Here is a 22,280-nt window from a genome sequence, read left to right on the forward strand (position 1 = left end):
GGTTTCATGCTCTTCAGAGCAAACAAATTTATTACTGATGATATCTAGCTTCTGTTCCAGGGAAAAGCAACATCCTCATCAGACACTTTTATAGTATTCCAATATAGTTTAACTAGGGTTGTTCTAATGAAAAATAAAAAAATGCTACTTTTATTATCACAATTCTGTATTTTTTCTGTGATGTACAGACGCAATGAGAATTACTACTTTAAGAATGATGAAGTGTGATGCAGATTGAACTGACTAAACAGCAGCTTACAGTTTACACATAATAATAATAATAATAATAATAATAATAATAATAATAATAATAATAATAATAATAATAATAATAATAATAATAATAATAATAAACTTTATTTGTTGAGTGTCTTTCATACCAAGAGGTTCAAGGTGCTTCACACAGACCTACAAAAAAAGTAGTAATTACAAATAATATTGTAAAAAGAATAACAAAATAAAAGACAATGTAATATAAAAAGATAGGTAAAATTATATATATGTAGGCCAAATTATAAAAATAGGTCTTAAGCCTTGATTTAAAAATAGCCACTGAGGATGAACTTCTAACATGATTAGGCAGAGAATTCCACAGATGCGGAGCCCGAACACAGAAAGCAGCCTCTCCTTTCCTTGTGATCCTAGCCCTTGGAACAGAGAGAAGACCACTATCCATTGACCTCAGCACACGCTGAGGCTGAGAGGGGGACAACAACTCAGGCAAGTAATCAGGTGCCAAACTATTCAGTGCTTTAAAGGTGAGCAAAAGGACTTCAAAATCAATTCTATATATTACTGGGAGCCAGTGCAAAGAAGCCAGAGTTATATGAGCTCTCTTTTTTGTATTGGTGAGGACCCTTGCAGCTGCATTTTGCACAAGCTGTAGTCGTGATATGGCTTGGCATCTAAGTCCAGCAAACAGAGCATTACAGTAGTCCGATCTCGAAGAAATAAAGGCATGGACTACTTTCTTTGCATCGGAAAAAGACTGCATAAGTGACACAGCTGAATAGAGCACAGGGATACGTACACTAGAGACACAGCTGAATAGAGCACAGGGATACATACACTAGAGACACAGAGCTGAATAGAGCACAGGGATACGTACACTAGAGACACAGCTGAATAGAGCACAGGGATACGTACACTAGAGACACAGAGCTGAATAGAGCACAGGGATACGTACACTAGAGACACAGAGCTGAATAGAGCACAGGGATACATACACTAGAGACACAGAGCTGAATAGAGCACAGGGATACGTACACTAGAGACACAGCTGAATAGAGCACAGGGATACGTACACTAGAGACACAGAGCTGAATAGAGCACAGGGATACGTACACTAGAGACACAGAGCTGAATAGAGCACAGGGATACGTACACTAGAGACACAGAGCTGAATAGAGCACAGGGATACATACACTAGAGACACAGCTGAATAGAGCACAGGGATACGTACACTAGAGACAAAGAGCTGAATAGAGCACAGGGATACGTACACTAGAGACACAGAGCTGAATAGAGCACAGGGATACATACACTAGAGACACAGAGCTGAATAGAGCACAGGGATACGTACACTAGAGACACAGAGCTGAATAGAGCACAGGGATACGTACACTAGAGACACAGAGCTGAATAGAGCACAGGGATACATACACTAGAGACACAGAGCTGAATAGAGCACAGGGATACATACACTAGAGACACAGAGCTGAATAGAGCACAGGGATACATACACTAGAGACACAGCTGAATAGAACACAGGGATACGTACACTAGAGACACAGCTGAATAGAGCACAGGGATACGTACACTAGAGACACAGAGCTGAATAGAGCACAGGGATACGTACACTAGAGACACAGCTGAATAGAGCACAGGGATACGTACACTAGAGACACAGCTGAATAGAGCACAGGGATACGTACACTAGAGACACAGAGCTGAATAGAGCACAGGGATACGTACACTAGAGACACAGCTGAATAGAGCACAGGGATACGTACACTAGAGACACAGAGCTGAATAGAGCACAGGGATACATACACTAGAGACACAGAGCTGAATAGAGCACAGGGATACGTACACTAGAGACACAGAGCTGAATAGAGCACAGGGATACGTACACTAGAGACACAGAGCTGAATAGAGCACAGGGATACGTACACTAGAGACACAGAGCTGAATAGAGCACAGGGATACGTACACTAGAGACAAAGAGCTGAATAGAGCACAGAGATACGTACACTAGAGACACAGAGCTGAATAGAGCACAGGGATACATACACTAGAGACATGGAGATGTGACTAGCTCCCCAAGTGACAAAGGAGGTAGGCACAGAACACACTGCTCAAGCAAGAGGGTGGAGGATGGGCGCAAACCTGTGACCCCTGACAAAGCAGATGAGCATCTCAACCATTATGCAAAAGAGCCAGACTCAGCTCACCCTCAGAAGACACAAAAACTGAGAACCTAATTACCAGAAATCATATTTTAAACAAAAAAAATACATGTTTGCTTAATAATTCTTTTGCTTCTTTTAAAACTGCACTGACCTACATAACTAATGTTAGTGAAAAACAGAAAGACTGACAGAATCATTTTGTTAACTACAAGGCTGGCGGTATTTACTTCCATCACTGTTTATTAACATAGACCCCTTGGTCTTCTAACTCTATATAAAACAGTTTTTTGGGTTTATCTCTTTTTTCACCAGCAGTTTTATTAACAAAGTGTATGTGTACATAGTTTGGACAGATTCAGAAATGAATTGTTCAAGGTGTTCACAATCATTGCCTCTCCAAGTACTGTAGGATTCCCAAAGACTCTTGCAGCTCTGCTGTGCTTCATATTCCCGATTCAAAACTCCTTTCAACTACATATTCCTGAAAGAGAAAAAGGAAAGAGAATTGATTTATTACATTCCTTATAGTTTTACTGTTGTCGGGAGTGATGCCCAGGGCTTTCAAATCCATTAACCATTGTTTATAATAGACACTGCTCTCCCATTGTCCATTGAGGTGATCCGTTCTGTTATTACTCAATAATAGAACAGCAAATAAAGAACGGATGAGAAGATGACACTAATTAATGACACCTGTTCTCAACCACAGGGATGCTTGAGCCCTGCTCTCAAAAACTCTTTCCGTGAACCACAATGCTTAACTTACACAAAGGTAATGAATAACTTCTTGTGACAGGGTGGCTGGGCGGTGACGTCACGGCAGAAGCAGGAAGGAAGAACTGACACCAGGCAAGTACTGCAGTTCAAGGCGGCGTTTGCCGTTTTATTTAAATACAAAAAAATAAATAAAATATTCAAACAAAAACACTGTGCTCACAGAGCAAAATAAACAAATCTCGAACACAAAATAAATAAAACACAGGTCAGGCTGGGCAGATTGTCTTCACTGTTCCTATTAATGATGAGTACAAAGCCTCACCCGCTTCGGCCCGTCTCGAACCATTAGAAGCATACAGTGTTGTGAATCAAAGGTTCAATTGGTTCGCATGAAGCAGTGCATCACGTGACACAAACGCCAGCAGTTCTACGGATCCTCTGAAGTTGCAGACGCTCGGGGTGTTCAGTCACGCACGCTCACGTTGTAAAATCCTGCAGACGGTGTTGTAGGTGCGCTATCGAAACGTTTTGTTGGAATATTTATAAAAGAAGACACAAACCACCAATATAACGCTTTACTTCAAATCAATAATGTTTTGTTGACATAGGTTAGAACTGGAAGGAAGAATTGTTTGTCAAATTACATTTTAAATGAATTTCATCTTTCATTGTTAAATAAAAAATATACATATTCTGGCTACTACTATGTGAAATTGGGGGAGTTTAATTATTGTTCATTATTATAAAAATAAATGTAATGATTATTTGAGAAATAATTGTTAATAAAATGTGTTTTCAAACCTTTATCAAAGAAGTCTTGAATTCAATATTATTTCATTGTGATACATCAACAAAATAAATACAATTTATTAATATCAAATTGCTATACTATTGAAAAAACACCATTACACCTTAAATATCTTGTTGCTGTTTGTATTATGAATGTGGGATCCGTGGTGGCTCTCTGAGTTTAGTGAGATGAAGTAATCAACAAAGGTCTGGGTTCGCGTCCGCCAAGTCAAATATATAAATGCATTTTTTAAAAAAAATAAAAATATATATGAATGTATATGTAGAAATCTTTGCATTCAAGTATATTTTACTGAAATGTAATAAAATAAACATTATTATTATGTTATGTTTCTATATATTATGCACTTTTAAAAACACTTTTCTTTTTTTTAAATGTCAATAGGCTTTAATTGACTTGGGGTTACACTTCAAGTATGTTGTATGCTTAAAAATAAATCTGTAATAATCTAGCCATCCGAGAGACACCGATGAGACACTGAACTAATGACCTATTAATGCTATGCCTAATACTAGAATGCCTATGCGTTTTGGAGAGGGGCTTCAACTGATTCAACTACATTAGTGCGGAGCTTCAAATCATTCACAAGGTTCATTGCTTCATTGAGGCTTCTAATCATACACGGAGTCCATTGCTTTATTGAGGCTTCAAATCATAGACGGGGTTCATTGAGGCTTTGGATCAGTCACATGATTCAGTGATTCACTACTTCAGATGATTCAAATGACCACTGCTTCATGTGAAGCAAACAAATGACATAACCCGCCTTGAACGATCTGAAGCAAACAGTGTTCCGCATGAAGCACCACATCACGTGATCTGACTGACCCAGAATCAATACAATGCTTCGTTGAAATACAGCCTAGATTACTCCTGGAAGGAAGCGTTTATTATTTCTTCCTCTTTTTTTCAATTTGTTTATTTAAAAAAATATCAGCAAATATGATTCTTTTAGTTTTGCATTTTGGAAAATGTAATTATTATTATTTTTTAAAATCTAAAACAAATTCTCTACACGCACACTTCCTCACAGGAGCAGGGTTTCGCTCCTGCGCTTGACAAGCATGTCTAATTACATGACTTACTAACTTGTTGCGCCACCGGGAAAATAGCTAACAAATGAAATATCAAATATCTTACTTGTTTCAACACTCATTTCCCAGCCGAGTACATCAGGTCAGATATGCCTGCCTTTCTAAAGCAACATGATCGTGTTTTCGATTGTACAACAATTTCAAATTTCAAGTATGATAATGCGTATGCGTGACTGGCTTTTTTGTTGGGTAATCATATGTGTGGTTGATATATAAACAGATAGCAGAGAAATTATAAAATGTGACTTCATTTTGTAAGTCACAAATGACACTGACAGAGCCTGTAAAAAGCGTGCTTTACGGTGTCTTTCGTGTACATTAGGCTACAAATCATAATTTCTAAATGCCAAGTTCCAAGCAATAGCAGCCTGTGTATAACTCTTGTGTTCAAGTTCAAGAATGTTCAATGACGCGACTCTACCAATAGATGTCACTATGGAGCACGAAGCGCTTCAAGTGATTCGGCTCAGTGTATCTTTTATGAAGCAAATGGTTCAGAGGGTTCAGTGGTTCAAGAGGCTTCACTTTTCCCACCACTAGTTCCTATGTCTATTATTCATTTAAGTTTTGTTTTCTCTCATTCCTCTCGCTCTCTCCACTCTCTCATACACCCCACCCCGAGTGCCGAGAGCTGCAGGCTTTTATATTAGTGACCGAGGGATTAACTACCTATTATTTAATAATCCCCCGGTCACATTCTGCACGAGTTTATTAAAAACTGTGTGGATGGGGCTTCCCATCCACGCTACTAAACAAAAACAAAACATTCGGCTACGCCGTCACAAACAAAACAATAACAAAATATGCCGCGCTTTGCTGTCATATAAATAAAATAACTAAACAAACAAACAAACAAACAAATAAATACAAAATAACACAGGCGGAGGGGGAAACCCTGTTCTAAAATAAACACACATTTAATCAGCAGGGCTTACTACCGCCCTGCTACACTTCTAAATGCTTGTATACCAGTAAGTGTGGAGTGTTCTCATGAGTTCCATTATAACCTAATAACACAGCTAATGATCTCAATTGCTTTTTTAGTTTGTATAATTGAGTACTCACACAGGCAGAGCCAATAGTAGTGCTGCTATGTAGAGAGCAGTGATGGTGTGAACGGGCACAGGTCTGTTCACCCCACTGAGTGCCGACAGCTCCTCCTTTAGGGCCTTGATCTTAGAGAGGTGCTTCTGACTGCAACACAAAGACAAACACCACAGTGAGCATTGAGACTGAAATGTACAACTCTTAATGTACAATACTTTCTGTATACCTTCATTTATACTGTAAAACCTAACAAGTTTAGTTTGCTTTAATAATAGTTGTTGTAACAGGAGACAAAAAAGTAAGTTTTAAGGCACAAAAATGTTTTTTCATTTTCAAACATCTGGTGCTACACTAGCTTAAAGAAATCTCTGTTTGCAAGCTGTGCTTTCAGACTGTCTTGCACTTCCTGGGTCAGCTGGAGAGTGAAATGACCCAGGGAGTAACAAACTTCCTGGACGACATTACTTGCAAGCAGAGATTACTTTAATCTAGAGTAGTACCCGATATCATGTTTAAAAATTACAATATTTTCTATAACAAGTGTTTCTTTAAAATGCACATTGGAGACATATGTAGCTAATGGAAGTGCAAAACGGGTCAAATGGACTTCTGGAATTATTTTGTGAGCTACAATTACTTTACAGGAAGCTGCTGTGAGTTTGAATTGACCATTGTCTGCTGAGAATACGAATATTGAGAACTCCTCCTTAACACAACATTTTTGATCACTTATGTATTTATAGTTTTGCATGTTAGTTATTATTATTATCAGTGTAAGGAGTAGGTGAACAAGCAGTATTCACTTGTGTAGGATCGTGTGCTACATAAAATCACAATACTTTGTGTTTTGTGTTTTGTTTTTGTCAAGGAAACAGCTTACCTGTCCTGACCTTAGTTAGGGAAACAAACAATGTCTGTATAGACAGGATCTCCGTGAGGTTTTTGTTTGTCTTTTCATTTCTGTTTAACACTAGAACGACCAAGGCAGTCATTTTGACCGTTTTTGGAATTTAAACTTAAATTGCGGTGCCTGTGTTTAAGATACGGAGCTGTGCTTTCCTGACTTCTCCTAAAGATATGTACTAATTACCCTGGCAAAAAAAAGCATTGCGCAGCTGCAAAAATTAGCGAGATAAAATACTGTCATAGCTATTCCGACCAGGAGCAGTCAGAGCAGGTATGACCGATACATATAAAACATATTATTATTGGTATTTATCAGTCAGGACTTGTAGCCATGTATTGAAGTTTGATTATATCAGTCTGCATTGCTCAAGTGAGCAATCTTTTGACATTTCTATTGTTTCAATGCGCCTCCTGATAGCCCATCAATCAGCCTTGACAACTCACGGTTACTTTCTGCACTGGTTACTGTAAGTCATGTGTTTTTCTAAGAAATTTAGTGTTACACCAATACACATTGCAAATGGATCACTACGGCGCAGGACAGCAAAGCAGTGTCTGGAATTACTGCACATTTTACCAAACATCGATTCCGTGGCAGCAAAGACGAACAATGACAATCTGGCTCTGAAGCAGACTGGACACCAACATGATCCGTGGTCAATGACCTTGGAGTAATTAGAAACTTTCATTGTACTATGCCCGTGGAGCATTTGGTGCCAGAAGCCTGAGTTAATGTTGATAGCTGTGCCAAATGCCCAAAGACAGTCTGCGGTAAGTGCACTGCATATTTTGAAGAGTGCAGGTTCTGTGTGATTTGTGCACGAAGCCCATTCTGTTCAAATGTTTATTTATTCTTGTCATTTTGATTATAGTATGTCTGTACAAACGCATAGCTTCGGTTGCGTATATGCGTTTTGTTATGTAGGCAGTTGTGACAGGGTTGACAGAGTGGTGACGTCAGGCCAGATACAGGAGCAAAAACAAACAGGCAAATAACTGCAGTGCAAAGGACGCAGCGTGCGCCATTTTTATTTAAACAACTAAAATAAATAAAATATTTTAACAAAAACACACTTTCACAGAGCAAAACAAAAAGGTTACACAAAACAAAAATCTTCACTGTTCTTAGAGTTATTTTTAATTTGATTTCTCTCTTGTCTCCTCTGCTCTCTTTCACTCCTCCGAACACCCACCTAGACCATCTCCCGATTAGCAACAAATTAATCACTTAATCAATTCGGGAGATGGCCACCTTCTACATGAGGTTTTTAATTATATACTGGCAGAGGACGAGCTGCCTAATCTCGCCTCTGCCAGAAACAAAACAGTAACAAAACCCTGAAGGACGGCACCTCGCTCGTCCTATATAATAATACATAAATCATAAAACACAAATACAAAATAACACAAATGAGACACAGGGGCGGAGGGGGAGACCCCATTCTAAAAATAAATAAGCAATCATGTGCAGGGCTCCTCGCCCTGTTACAGCAATATAAACCCATTTATTTTAAGGTTCTGTGCAAATGTAATGGACAGGCACTGGGCAGAGGCCTCGTGGCATTGATCACTGCTTGAAGGCAGTTGTGGCTCTTCCAGGCATGGGTTCCAGATGGAGACAAGGCTTCCCTCCTTGATGCTCCTGTCACTCCAGGCTATACTTTTAACCCAGCAATGGACGAGCTCTTGAAGAGGTTGCAGCTGGTCAGAGAGTCCACCAAGGAGTCGGCTCGCCTGCCTCCTAAGAAAGCGCCACATGTCCGGCACTCCAGACCCTAGCAGCCTCCTTTGGGGCAACCAGCTGCCCCAGCTCAGTGAAATGACCCCTCCAACAATGACCCCTCCAACATCGCTCTTTGCAAGCTCAGAAGGCGTAGGCGAAACCTGCCGTGGCTCAGCAGCCCTGAGGGTTTGCTGCCACAAGCCCAGGGCTCCTTCTCTCAGGACCACCTGGCACATTGGCGATCTTGCACCAATGACATCTGGGTGTTAGGCTCAATTCAGCTCAGCTACCAGCTCCAGTTTAAACAGGGCCCTCTCCCCTTCATGGGAGTGGTCGTGAGCACGGTCACAAACCCTGACGACGCCCTGGTGGTGTCCCAAAAGGTGACAATCCCTGTTACGGAGGCGGACTATCCAAGTGGTAGACCCCCTTGAACTGGAGTTCGGTTTTTACTCTCTGTACTTCCTGGCGTCCAAACGAAACGGCAGTCTCCAACCCATTCTCGACCTCAGACAGCTCAATCTGTTTCTGAGGCACAGAAAGTTCAAGATGCTGTCCTCACAGCAACTCTTGTGCACAGTCAGGACAGGCGACTGGTTCACCATGGTGGACTTGAAATACGCCTACTTTCATGTCCCCATACTTCCAGGCCACAGAAAGTACCTGCGCTTCTCCTTCCAAGGAAAAGCAGACAAGTTCCATGTTCTGCTGTTCAGCCTCTCGCTGGCTCCTTGCACTTTTTCAAAGTTCATGAATGCTGTACTGGCCCTTCTGAGACTCAAGGCAGCTAGTGTCATCCCAAATTGTCACCTACCTGGGAATCCGCTTGAACTCAAGCAATATGATTGTCACTTTGCCAGACGAAAGAGTTCTCGACCTGCCTAGAGCTTTTTCAGCTTGGCAAGAGACTGAAGGTGTCCACCTTCCAACAGCTGGCAGCTTCCCAAATACTCCCTCTGGGTCTCCACCGAATGCGCCCCATCTAAGTGTGGTTCAAGCGCAAGATTTTTCAGCCTGCGTTGAGCCACAATCGCTTACTAACAGTGATACGTCACTGCATGGTGACCTTATCCTGGTGGAAACAACTGACCCATCTGTGCCTGGGAGTGGTTCTCGGTACTGTCACCAGGAGGGAGGTCATCACGATTCTGGCTCAGTGTGCAACAGGCAAGGAATCCCTGTGGTACACCACTGGTTACCTCGCTCCATTTTGAGGTTTCTCCTCTAATCAGTACTTTCTGTTTTTCACATGTTAACCACTCCCTAATCCATGTGCATGCATTTCCTTGAATCACTACTGCATTCAGTTTGAGAATTAATCTTTTATGCGGGACTTTGTCAAAAGCTTTCTGGAAATCTAAATAAACCAAGTCGTATCCTTTGCAATTATCCATTGTCGATGTTGCATCCTCAAAAAAATCAAGCAGGTTAGTTAGACATGGTCTCCAGACAAATCTACCCAGGTATTAAGGTGATCCATAAAATGGCTTGATCAACAGTATCAAATGCTGCACTTCAGTCTAATAAAACTAGAATGGAAATAGACCCAGAGTCTGCATTTACCAATAACTTAATGGGACATTTTGGAGTGGAATTTATTTTGGCTTTATTGGTGGTTTGGATTGGATTGCCAATAATAGTTCCACCAATCGGAGTGTGGCATACAGTGTGCGATCCCGCCCTCTAACAGACTGGTGGTATGCAGCACAGGTTAAAGAAGCACGCGCTGGACAAGGGAAAGAATGTGTCAAAGTGAATATGAGAATGGCTGCGAGTGATGAAGTCAGTTTGCTTAAAAAAAATTAAAAGCAGACTGGACATTTCCATCAGGAAATCTGGAATTTATGATGCAATCAGAAACTCAGAGGCTTTGTAAACTGTGTCTGCTATTGTGGTACCTGTAGGACTGTTCTTTTTTTAGGTTATGCAGTTCTATGTTATTTTTATTTATTTTACAAGGGGTTAATTAAGTAGCAGCCAAAATTGTTTATGTTAATTGTTTATTGTTAGAAAATCTGTGATAATGGTGCAAATTTGCTTTGGATTGTTATTGTCAATACGTGTAGATACTACTATCCACCATGCAGGTATCGCAAAGTCCCTAAACAGTATTAAAATAAATTAGTTCTGCACTGTATAGAAAAGAGGATTTTGCCAGTGCTTGCTAGTCTATTAACCAGTTTTAAATTTAAAGCATTTTAGTTTTGGCTTTATTGTTAGTTTTCACACGTACAATACTGTCCTACAAGTACTACATGATACTGTGATCATTCCACTGTGTTATGTTAATGAACCAGAGCTACGTTTTCAAACTGAGAGTTAGCACATGCCTATTGTTAAAGTGTACTGCAGTTAGTAATCCTTTCCAGTTACTGATATCTTAAAACTGAAGGGCCAGATAAGAACGAGAAATATTGTAACTCATTTTTAGAAGGCCGCCTTTGTTCTCCAAGTTGCTGCAGTGACATTGTAGATGCTATAACTAGTCACTGTAAATGAGATACTGTTTTAGCAGACGCATTTCATTAAGTAAACATGTATTTGAATGTTTTTTAAATTAAAAGTAGAAATACAGAACTTGTAAATGTGCTAAGTGATAAATCCCGATTTAAAAACCGTCAATCTACCAAGGTAGCAAATCTGCAAATTTAATACCAGCCAAAATTTCCAGTTATACGGTACATTAGCTGCTTAAAGGATTTCCACTATCTTATTAGAAATGTACTGTTTAGCACTGATCTGTACATTCTACTGTGCCCCCAGCATTTGAATAATGCTTTACATTACACTGATCTGTGTGTGATTACATACATAACCTTTACAGTAAAATATGGGTTACTTATGATATATAATGGTAATTAAACCACATATATGCGTGTATGTATAAATATTGCATATTTAGCGGTAGCCATCAGTAATATTGATAAACCCAAGCCAAATTTGAGTACATTTTGACTCATTTTGTCTCTTTTTTTTTTTTTTTTACCGACACAGAACCAATAGTGCGTAGTTTTTAACGTCCATTAACGGTTGTTAATATTTATTATTTGGGGGGGATTTGCAGTGACACGATGGCTGTAAAATGATTCTGACCTTCACAAACAGGCTTTTCAAGCTCTAATTATTTGTAGCGAAAAAAAAAGCAGGTAGACAGGATCGTCGCTTCAGAAATGGCATTGATTTACTACAGTGTTACTCATCTCCACAGCTACGTGTCTCAGGTAAGATTAGCCTCTAACCTACTATGATATAGCTACTATTTCACTGGATTGCAAGTTCGATTGCTAGAAATATCATGCGCACAATACTGTGTATACGGCATGATTATTGATTTGTACCGAGATCTGGTGGTATTGTGTTAAACTGTATTACAGTATACTGCAGTTTTGATAGAGCTAGGCTGACTGAGAAATATGTCTGGGTTTGGTCCGTGGAAAAGGTGGCAACCCTACTGGTGCTGCTCCCCTGAAATATAAACAACCTGAATTTAAACTATATCTGGAGGCGAAATTCCTCCAGTGGCATAGCGGCTACAAAAATAAAACCTCTAAATTGTCACATTTAGCTTAGTAGTTAGTTAGACCATGTTTATTTCACCAAAATCTTGTCAAAGTTTAGTCAGAACGTTTTAAATCCCACGATATCGCAATATGGAAATTATCGACATCGAATAATATTGATATCATATCAAAATAGTGTAAGCCTAGCGCAAATAGCTCAAAGCTCAATAAATATTGCCGTTACATCCATTAGCTATAAAAAGTTCAACTTCCTGTATCAGTGGTTTTACAAACGCAACATCCTGTTCTATCACACCAGCACATTTCTGCAATTGAGAACTTGACAGAACCTTTCTGTGCATTTTACATTATTCTTGTTTTAAGAAAGATATTATTGGCATAATACCAGTTCTTTACCCGGAAAGAACCTTAGCAAAGAGGTAGCAGTAATTGCTACCCAATGTTGTTGATGTGGTTGTGTGTTTTTCTCTTGTGAATTTAGAGTTCATGCAAGGTGAGAGACAATGAGCTATCTACAAGCATTGTGAGGATTTCCCTTTATTAAATCTGTTGTTCAGTCCGGGGCCTCTGCCAAGCAGAAACTGAAAATTGTGAAATATTCTACTGTGTTCCACCTCATTAGTGATGTTGTTGTTGCTGCTATCAGCCTATTACTATCAAAGTATTTTACATTCCAAAGTCCTTTGAGTTGTTTCCTGGGCTGGAGAAACCCAGGCCTCCGGAAGTAAGCGAACATGATTGTAGCTAACAAAATAATCCCATAAATCTTACATGCTGTGCACTTCCCTTCCTTATTTAGGTCAAATGTGCAGTGTTAGATAGATTTAGATGCTGCACTTACTTAGTCAATTGTTCCCGCCTCTTCAACAGCTTATTTTCTGTCATTAATTAACCAGCTGCTTCCTCTATTGACTGACATGCTTTCAGACAGTAACACTGCTGAGGTGACTAGACTTAGGAAGGCGTGTAACTGATTTCCTGAGAGTAAAACGTGGAAACTGAGAACTTTCTTGAATTAAATGTAGTACTGGATATCACGTTTTAAAATGTACATATTTGTTTTAACATTTGTTTCTTTCAAAACTGCGCATTTGAGACCTATGTAGCTGATAAAGGAGTGTTAAACGGGTAAGACTTACAGGATTCTTTCTTTGGACCATTACACTTTAGATAAGAAGCTAGCAATGTAACTTGCAGCGCTGCGGAGTAAACCAGCAAGGTGAATTTGAGACAAATACAACACAGTTGATCTGATATGGCACTATATTATATCATAGTCCAAATAAGAAACTGTTAACCACACACATACAGAAGGTCCTCAAAATCACAGGGAAATCGCACAGTACTTCAAGTTTAAAATATTTGTAGAAAAGAATAAAAGAAAAGATTTGATCAGATTCTAAATGCATGTATAGAAGATTGGTGTAAAATCAAGGCGGACACGATCAGCGCATAAGGGCCCATTTAATGTTTTTAAATCTAGATTAAAAACTCATTTTTATAAATTAGCTTTTTTAACTTAAGCTTTTGATGTATTTATTTTATTTTTTTACTATTGTTTTTAAATCTTAGTTTTTCCAGTTTTAAATTTAGTGTATTTTATTGTTTAATTCCAATTTTATTACACTTTTTTCATTGTTCTATTTTTACAAACTAGCTTTTTATCTTTAGTTTTTTTTTCAAATTGTATAATTAACCACATTTTAATTTAAAATTTACAGAAGTTTGTATTCGACTGTTTTTCATTTAATGATTTTTTTTCTTGTTTTGTTGTGTGTGAAGTGGTGGGATCCTTGGGATACAGACGTGCTCAAATTTGTTGGTACCCTTACAGCTCATTGAAATAATGCTTCATTCCTCCTGAAAAGTGATGAAATTAAAAGCTATTTTATCATGTATACTTACATGCCTTTGGTATGTCATAGAATAAAGCAAAGAAGCTGTGAAAAGAGATGAATTATTGCTTATTCTACAAAGATGTTCTAAAATGGCCTGGACACATTTGTTGGTACCCCTTAGAAAAGATAATAAATAATTGGATTATAGTGATATTTCAAACTAATTAGTTTCTTTAATTAGTATCACACATGTCTCCAATCTTGTAATCAGTCATTCAGCCTATTTAAATGGAGAAAAGTAGTCACTGTGCTGTTTGGTATCATTGTGTGCACCACACTGAACATGGACCAGAGAAAGCAAAGGAGAGAGTTGTCTGAGATCAGAAAGAACATAATAGACAAGCATGGTAAAGGTAAAGGCTACAACACCATCTCCAAGCAGCTTGATGTTCCTGTGACAACAGTTGCAAATATCATTAAGAAGTTTAAGGTCCATGGAACTGTAGCCAACCTCCCTGGGCGCGGCCGCAAGAAAATCGACCCCAGATTGAACAGAAGGATAGTGCGAATGGTAGAAAAAGAACCAAGGATAACTGCCAAAGAGATACAAGCGGAACTCCAAGGTGAAGGTACGTCAGTTTCTGATCACACCATCCGTCGCTTTTTGAGCGAAAGTGGGCTCCATGGAAGAAGACCCAGGAGGACTCCACTTTTGACAGAAAAACATAAAAAAGCCAGACTGAAATTTGCTAAAATGCATATTGACAAGCCACAATCCTTCTAGGAGAATGTCCTTTGGACAGATGAGTCAAAACTGGAGCTTTTTGGCAAGTCACATCAGCTCTATGTTCACAGATGAAAAAATGAAGCTTTCAAAGAAAAGAACACCATACCTACAGTGAAACATGGAGGAGGCTCGGTTGTGTTTTGGGGCTGCTTTGCTGCGCCTGGCACAGGGTGCCTTGAATCTGTGCAGGGCACAATGAAATCTCAAGACTATCAAGGCATTCTGGAGTGAAACGTACTGCCCAGTGTCAGAAAGCTCTGTCTCAGTCACAGGTCATGGGTCCTCCAACAGGATAATGACCTAAAACACACAGCTAAAAGCACCCAAGAATGGATAAGAACAAAACATTGGACTATTCTGAAGTGGCCTTCTATGAGTCCTGATCTGAATCCTATCGAACATCTATGGAAAGAGCTGAAACTTGCAGTCTGGAGAAGACACCCATCAAACCTGAGACAGCTGGAGCAGTTTGCTCAGGAAGAGTGGGCCAAACTACCTGTTAACAGGTGCAGAAGTCTCATTGAGAGCTACAGAAAACGTTTGATTGCAGTGATTGCCTCTAAAGGTTGTGCAACAAAATATTAGGTTAGCGGTCCCATCATTTTTGTCCATGCCATTTTCATTTGTTTTATTATTTACAATATTATGTTGAATAAAAAATCAAAAGTAAAGTCTGATTTCTATTAAATATGGAATAAACAATCGTGGATGCCAATTACTTTTGTCAGTTTCAAGTTATTTCAGAGAAAATTGTGCATTCTTCGTTTTTTGTGGAGGGGTACCAACAAATTTGAGCACGTCTGTATAAGGCACCCTAGAAATGTGAATTGTATTGTATTGTATTGTATTGTATTGTATTGCATTGTCCTCACATGTTCTGCTGCAGCTCATCCTTGCTTTTCTCACATTGTTGTTGTTTCTCTCTGCCAGCTGCTTCCTTGCTCGCCACAGCCTCAGCATACTTGTCTTTGGAACTCTGCAACTCCTGGGATGTTTGTGTCAAGGTCTGTTGCAGTGAATCAATTTCACCTAAAGACATAGAAAGATCAACTGAAGATACAACAATATTTCATTTCTAAAGTGCATTTTAAAGATCAGGTTCTCTCAAAGTGCTGAACAACATTTTTGAGTGCAAGATAAAATTAAAACTAAGTGTACAAATACTTTTATTTTAATGGCTATTTCAGCCTGCTACTATTCCTCCCTGGAACTCGTCACTCCTCTCTCTCCAGACCTTTGACCTCCCCTTTATAAACATCCAGTTCAACACATACCAGAACACAACACTGTGTCAAACCTAACACCACATCTCCCTTCCTGAGAGCAAGGGTGGGCTGCCTTTGTCTCGACTGCGCCTTAAGGGGTTATTCTGCCCTTGTGCTGGAAGGCCTGTTGCTAACTAAGTTTTTATATTTTCAAACGTCAGTTTTGCAATATCAGAAATTCCTTATTCGCCTTTTTTTAGTTTAACAATGCTACTGAGATTGCATAACATACAAATAACGTTATACAGTAATCAGTCATGTATCCGCCTGTCACATATCCGCCGTGATCAAGCTCTTCAGCAACGTCACCCTCGTGTACAGTGCTATGCAAAATGGCTACAGGAAAGCAAAAGCGAGTTGTGCTTACAATTGAAAGTTGTTTTTTGTAACCCTATGAATTTTACTGCTGTGTAAATCACCAGACACTAATGTAAGTGTATATAACACTGTGGCAGGGCAGGGGCTCGGTGCATGGAGGGGTTTTTGTGTAAATGTATTTTGTAAATAGTGTGTATTTATTGTAATTAATTAATGAAGTACCTGATGCTCCTGGGAGAGCATCTACTACAATGAGGTAGTTGTTGCGGTCAGGCATGAACCAATCTGCTCCTAACCTCTACCAAGGCCATTCGGGTAGCTCTGATGGCATTGGAGGTTCTGTGAGATTGGTGCGTTCTTTGATACATGTTCTGCATTTCAGAAGTAGCTCGTTGAGTTGTTGGTAAGACCAGGCCACCATACAGCTTGTCTTGCTTGTTCCCTGCAGTTAGTGTGGCAGGATAGTGTCAGGAATGCGACTCAGAGACAAGAAGCTGCAGTTTAAAGTGGTGTTGCGCACATTTATTAAAGAAACACAAATAAAACTGGAACAAACACAAAATACAGCACCAGTGAAACAGTTACCTACTCCCTCTCCCAGACAAAGAATTTCTCCTCCCTTAAAAACATGTGGCCACTCCCCATTTAGCACTCAATTACCTAACTGGGGAATGGCCACACCTGTGATTGCTGGCTGGGACACATTCAACCCCATCCCTGCCAGCTTTACATTCCCACACACACACTATTTACCTGAAGGGCTTTCGCCCTGCTGTTTCTCATCGCTGCAGGAATCTCAAGTCTGGTTCCTAGTAGTAGAAGTTCATTCTGTACTGTTAGTAATGCTTGCTCTGTCCAATACAACTTCAAGACTCTGTCAAGTCTTTGTTTGTCTGGTCAGCCCTCGGTGCAAAATGTCATGACTTTAGAACACACAATGAGCTCTGATGATACACAGGATAATACGCAAGAACCTTTTTTTTTTACTTTAAATTTGTATTTGTGCCATTCTTAGTTGTCCTGCTTACCCCCTAGGAAGTATCCCCAGGGGTATGCATACCCCCAGGTGAAAATAATAATACAAACTGCTTTAAATAAGTTAACTGCATGTATGTATATGGGGTGCGTTGCGCCCCTCTCCACCTTCCATGTGAGCTCAGTTAGAGCCACTGACGATACTAGAAGTCAACACCTTACTGCGGTAGGCAATGTCAGACATGGATTGGAGGAGACGTGATTGCACTCGCTACCAAAGGGGTCATGACTGAGCGCTGAAAGAACCATAAAACAAAACCGTGAGTGTTTGTATTTGTTTTGTTAATCACTGTTTTATTTGTATTTAGTAGACGGTTAACAACTGTCGTTGTTCCAGCCAGCATTAAAACCCGGATTCCAAATACTGCACTAGTCACACAATAACTGTGTGTTCACTACCAGCACTGGAGCCCCGCGAGGAAGGACGCGGAGCCGTGCCTGTATCTTTGTGTTATTATTTCAGGAGCACTGCATCACCTCTACACCTGCGCACTGCAAGCCACTTTGCCACACCCCCTAAATGATGTTTGCAGTCATTCTGAGTGTTTGCAGTCACTGCAATATGATGATGTATTTATTGTTAAGCTGTTCTCATATATAAAATGCTTTGTCAGCCGAAGTGTCTTTATATTAAGCACCAGCCATCAAGGGCACAGCTGTGTACGAGTGGCAAACCTCCCAGGCTTTGTAGTCTGAGGTAAGCACGGGTCATCAGCTGCTAGGAGGAGATCCATTACAAGTGTTAGCTTAGCTTCGCGGCCCAATCTGCACAGGATCTCTTATAACAAATAGTGACACACAAAGCATTTATGTATATGAGTTAAGTTGACCAGTGACCTCACCCACTGCAAACGGCCGGGCTCGTCTGCATTCATGGTCATAGAGCTTTTAACCTTGTCTCGGGACAGATTCTGTAATGACAGTGCATTACACAACACTGCCCACTACACAACCATGCTAAACATTGTAAGAATACAGCCTGCTACACGACCATGCTAAACATTGTAAGAATACAGACACCAAAATCAAACACATGCCCCCTCCTCCCCCTCAAGTACCTTGCATATGAGTTACTTTTGCTGTGATTTTGGCAAAGGTCAAGATTTCATTCTGCAGTGTAGTGAGATTGTCGTGTAAAACGATCTGAAACAAAAAAAACAAACAGAAATTTACTATTAGTATTTCAGAACAATAAACACACATTGTAAAGTAAATCTTACTTTAGAAGTTAAACAAAAAGGTAACATATAACACACGCACGCACGCACACACACACACACATTAAACAGTAGATTTCAAACTACCCCACACAGCCAAAAATAACTGCATTCCACCAAAAACAAAACAGAAAAAAATGGAATTCAATGCACTTATTGCTCCCAATTCTGACCTATACATTCTTTCAACTGTATAAAAGAAGAATAAAGCTTTTGCTGTGTTAAAGAAATAGTGAAAACAAAGCTCTTTTACTGCGTTATTAAATTAACTGTATACCAGCACTGGATTTCAATACCTCAAAATCTCAAGTGTAAGTGGAAATATAAAGAAACATTTGCTAATGTTTAAATTTGCATATCAGACAATAACATGTAGTCTTTCATAATGTTCCTTTAACTACATTCTGAACTATTAAAACAAATGAACCAAACACAAAGTTTTTGGGGGGAACAGCCAGACAAGCTGACAAACAGCAGCACTTCATCTAGTACTGTTGTTCTTCATGGTTGCTCGAGGTACAGGATAACTTGAGAAGCTTACCCTTTGTTCCTGGCACATGATGAGGGATGAGTTGACTGTCTTCAGGTTTTTTTCACGCTGAGCCAGCATTGCCTGTAGTCTAGTCTGGTTTTCTCTGCTCATCTCCAACTGAAATTCCACTTTTGCCTTCTCCCAGTCAGAGGAGTTAGAGAAGTGTAAATCACTCTCATTATTTTTCTTTACTGCAAAAATGGTAGCCACTATTGCCCATACTATCAGAATTACTAACAAAACTCCAAGGCACAAGTTCTTAAAGTTACATGATCCAGCCATTCTGGTAAAAAGAAATGGATGTCTAGATAGTTCGCTTGGTTCTTTGTGACTAAGAGGGAGTTTTGCTTAAAAATCTACACTGTGCTGTTTTTGGAACTCCCCCAATCTGCAAATGTTCATTAAGTTGCACAACAGGAAAAGGGTGTGCTTGCCATGAAAATGAAACTTTCAGGAGGATTAATATTAGATATATATAACAAGAATGAAATATGTAGTAGAACTCTTGTATGCACTTTAAGAACATTGTAAATGAATAGGGGATGGTTCTGGGGAACACAGAAATAACCAATGACTGAGACATCAACACAGAGGGGGAATTACAACTAACTTAAAGTAGCATCTAACTGTGGAGCATCCTGCAGGAGAGTTTCACTTGCAATTAATCAAGTGCCTCCAGACAGACTGTAGGCAAGTTTTAAGATGTTCTCAATTGCAACAAACACAATGGGCCTCATTTACGAAACGGCACTAAATTTGGAATTAGCGCGCACTTAAAGTAGTGTGCAATAAATCTAAATTTACTGCCCTGTTTACTAACAGAGAACGCATTCATTTACATTCTTTTTCCACTGAATAATTTTGACGACAAGGCAATATGTCTGATTTGCAGTGCAACGGTTGCAGTTGTGAAAGATAGATTATAGCATACACAGTTGATGTAGTATGCTAACGTCAGTCTGTCTCGTAACACGGTTGCTGAGCACATTACCGAAATGGCAGGTAATATTAACTTTAATGTTATTGAAGCGCTTTTAAATTTAAGCATGAACAACGCAACCACAGGAAATGACTTTTCTTTTACTTCAAGAAGCCATGGAAAGTGCAGAATTACCTTGGAAGAAACTAACTGGGATTACAACAGAGTGTGCACAATATATGACTGGGCAAAAGAGTGGACTGGCTAGCGGAGTGCGTGAAAAATTTAAGAAAGACATGCAGAAGTACCAATTTTCTTCCAGTGCATTCTGCATCAACAGGCATATGTGGAAAAGTTGCAGAATTAGAACACGTAATGAGCATTGTTATCAAGAGTGCCGGAAAAGAAGTCAAGTGTCCTGCCAGAATCAGAAAAAGTGTTTCTGTTTACTAAATTGCATTTTCATAGCTTGACAGTATCTTTTTTCAGTGCTGTTAAAAACGTTCTATTTTGAAATATAAATTACATGTTGAGACTTAGCATTATATGCTGACAGCTTTTTTTTTTTTTTTTACTGTTTGAGATTTCCATTGGAAGTAAAATACAATACTATTTCCTCCATTATATTACTTTTGTTTAACAGTAACTGAAAGCTGGTTTTTAAAAGGTTTTTTGTGAACAGGAGCTTCTGACATCATGTTGGAATAAAACATAATAAATCACTTATTAAGACAAGAACAAATAGTTTACTACTTGCCAATGCATTGCCCTGTAGATGATCTCTGATTCTCCTAACAGCAGTCTGCTAGTAGACACAGATCTGCTGCACTCAGATTGCTGCATCACACACAGAAATCGAAAGTGAAACTTCAGTTTTTCAGTGGAAACAATCTTCGCCAACAGCAGATGCCAGCAGTATTAATCATATCCTTTACTCGTTACTTAAAGAGATAATAACTGAGAGCAAACAACTGTTGAGCTCTACGTATTTAACTTTTTGTTTTCCAGAATTTTGCACCAGTCCTCAACAAATTTAGGTAATGAGGGATTATTGTATGATTGTGAGGACACTCTGTATGGGATTATTGTGTGATTGTGAGGACACTCTGTAATGAGGGATTATTGTGTGATTGTGAGGATGCTCTGTATGGGATTATTGTGTGATTGTGAGGACGCTCTGTAATGAGGGATTATTGTGTGCTTGTGAGGATGCTCTGTATGGGATTATTGTGTGATTGTGAGGACACTCTAATGAGGGATTATTGTGTGATTGTGAGGACGCTCTGTATGGGATTATTGTGTGCTTGTGAGGATGCTCTGTATGGGATTATTGTGTGATTGTGAGGACACTCTGTAATGAGGGATTATTGTATGATTGTGAGGACACTCTGTAATGAGGGATTATTGTGTGATTGTGAGGACGCTCTGTATGGGATTATTGTGTGATTGTGAGGATGCTCTGTAATGAGGGATTATTGTGTGATATTGTGAGGATGCTCTGTAATGAGGGATTATTGTGTGATTGTGATGACGCTCTCTATGGGATTATTGTGTGATTGAGGATGCTCTGTATGGGATTATTGTGTGATTGTGAGGATGCTCTGTATGGGATTATAGTGTGATTGTGATGACGCTCTGTAATGAGGTATTATTGTGTGATTGTGAGGACGCTCTGTAATGAGGGATTATTGTGTGATTGTGAGGACGCTCTGTAATGAGGGATTATTGTGTGATTGTGAGGATGCTCTGTATGTGATTATTGTGTGATTGTGAGGATGCTCTGTAATGAGGGATTATTGTGTGATTGTGAGGACGCTCTGTAATGAGGGATTATTGTGTGATTGAGGATGCTCTGTAATGAGGGATTATTGTGTGATTGTGAGGACGCTCTGTTATGAGGGATTATTGTGTGATTGTGAGGATGCTCTGTATGGGATTATTGTGTGATTGTGAGGATGCTCTGTATGGGATTATTGTGTGATTGTGAGGACACTCTGTAATGAGGGATTATTGTGTGATTGTGAGGATGCTCTGTATGGGATTATTGTGTGATTGTGAGGATGCTCTGTAATGAGGGATTATTGTGTGATTGTGAGGATGCTCTGTATGGGATTATTGTGTGATTGTGAGGATGCTCTG

The 22,280-nt window shown here is 39.4% G+C and overlaps 1 protein-coding gene across 2 annotated transcripts; it reads right to left on the bottom strand.

Annotated features, from left to right (window-relative positions):
* Positions 1 to 341: 341 nt before the first annotated feature.
* Positions 342 to 19,567, bottom strand: LOC117401525 (uncharacterized). 2 transcript variants are annotated; one of them, XM_059014058.1, is made up of 5 exons: positions 19,232 to 19,563; positions 18,532 to 18,616; positions 15,728 to 15,884; positions 6,099 to 6,227; positions 342 to 2,892 (listed from the first exon to the last, which is right to left on the bottom strand). In XM_059014058.1, exons 1-5 carry the CDS (start codon positions 19,502 to 19,504, stop codon positions 2,883 to 2,885), a joined length of 654 nt encoding a protein of 217 aa, XP_058870041.1. In that variant the 5' UTR covers positions 19,505 to 19,563; the 3' UTR covers positions 342 to 2,882. The 2 variants fall into 2 exon arrangements, with proteins under 2 accessions (XP_058870041.1, XP_033858189.3); XM_034002298.3 differs by lacking the exon at positions 6,099 to 6,227 and having other exon boundaries at positions 19,232 to 19,567.
* Positions 19,568 to 22,280: the final 2,713 nt, after the last annotated feature.

This window comes from Acipenser ruthenus, chromosome 47, assembly GCF_902713425.1.
Source record: "Acipenser ruthenus chromosome 47, fAciRut3.2 maternal haplotype, whole genome shotgun sequence".
In the NCBI taxonomy this organism is placed as follows: Eukaryota; Metazoa; Chordata; class Actinopteri; order Acipenseriformes; family Acipenseridae; genus Acipenser; species Acipenser ruthenus.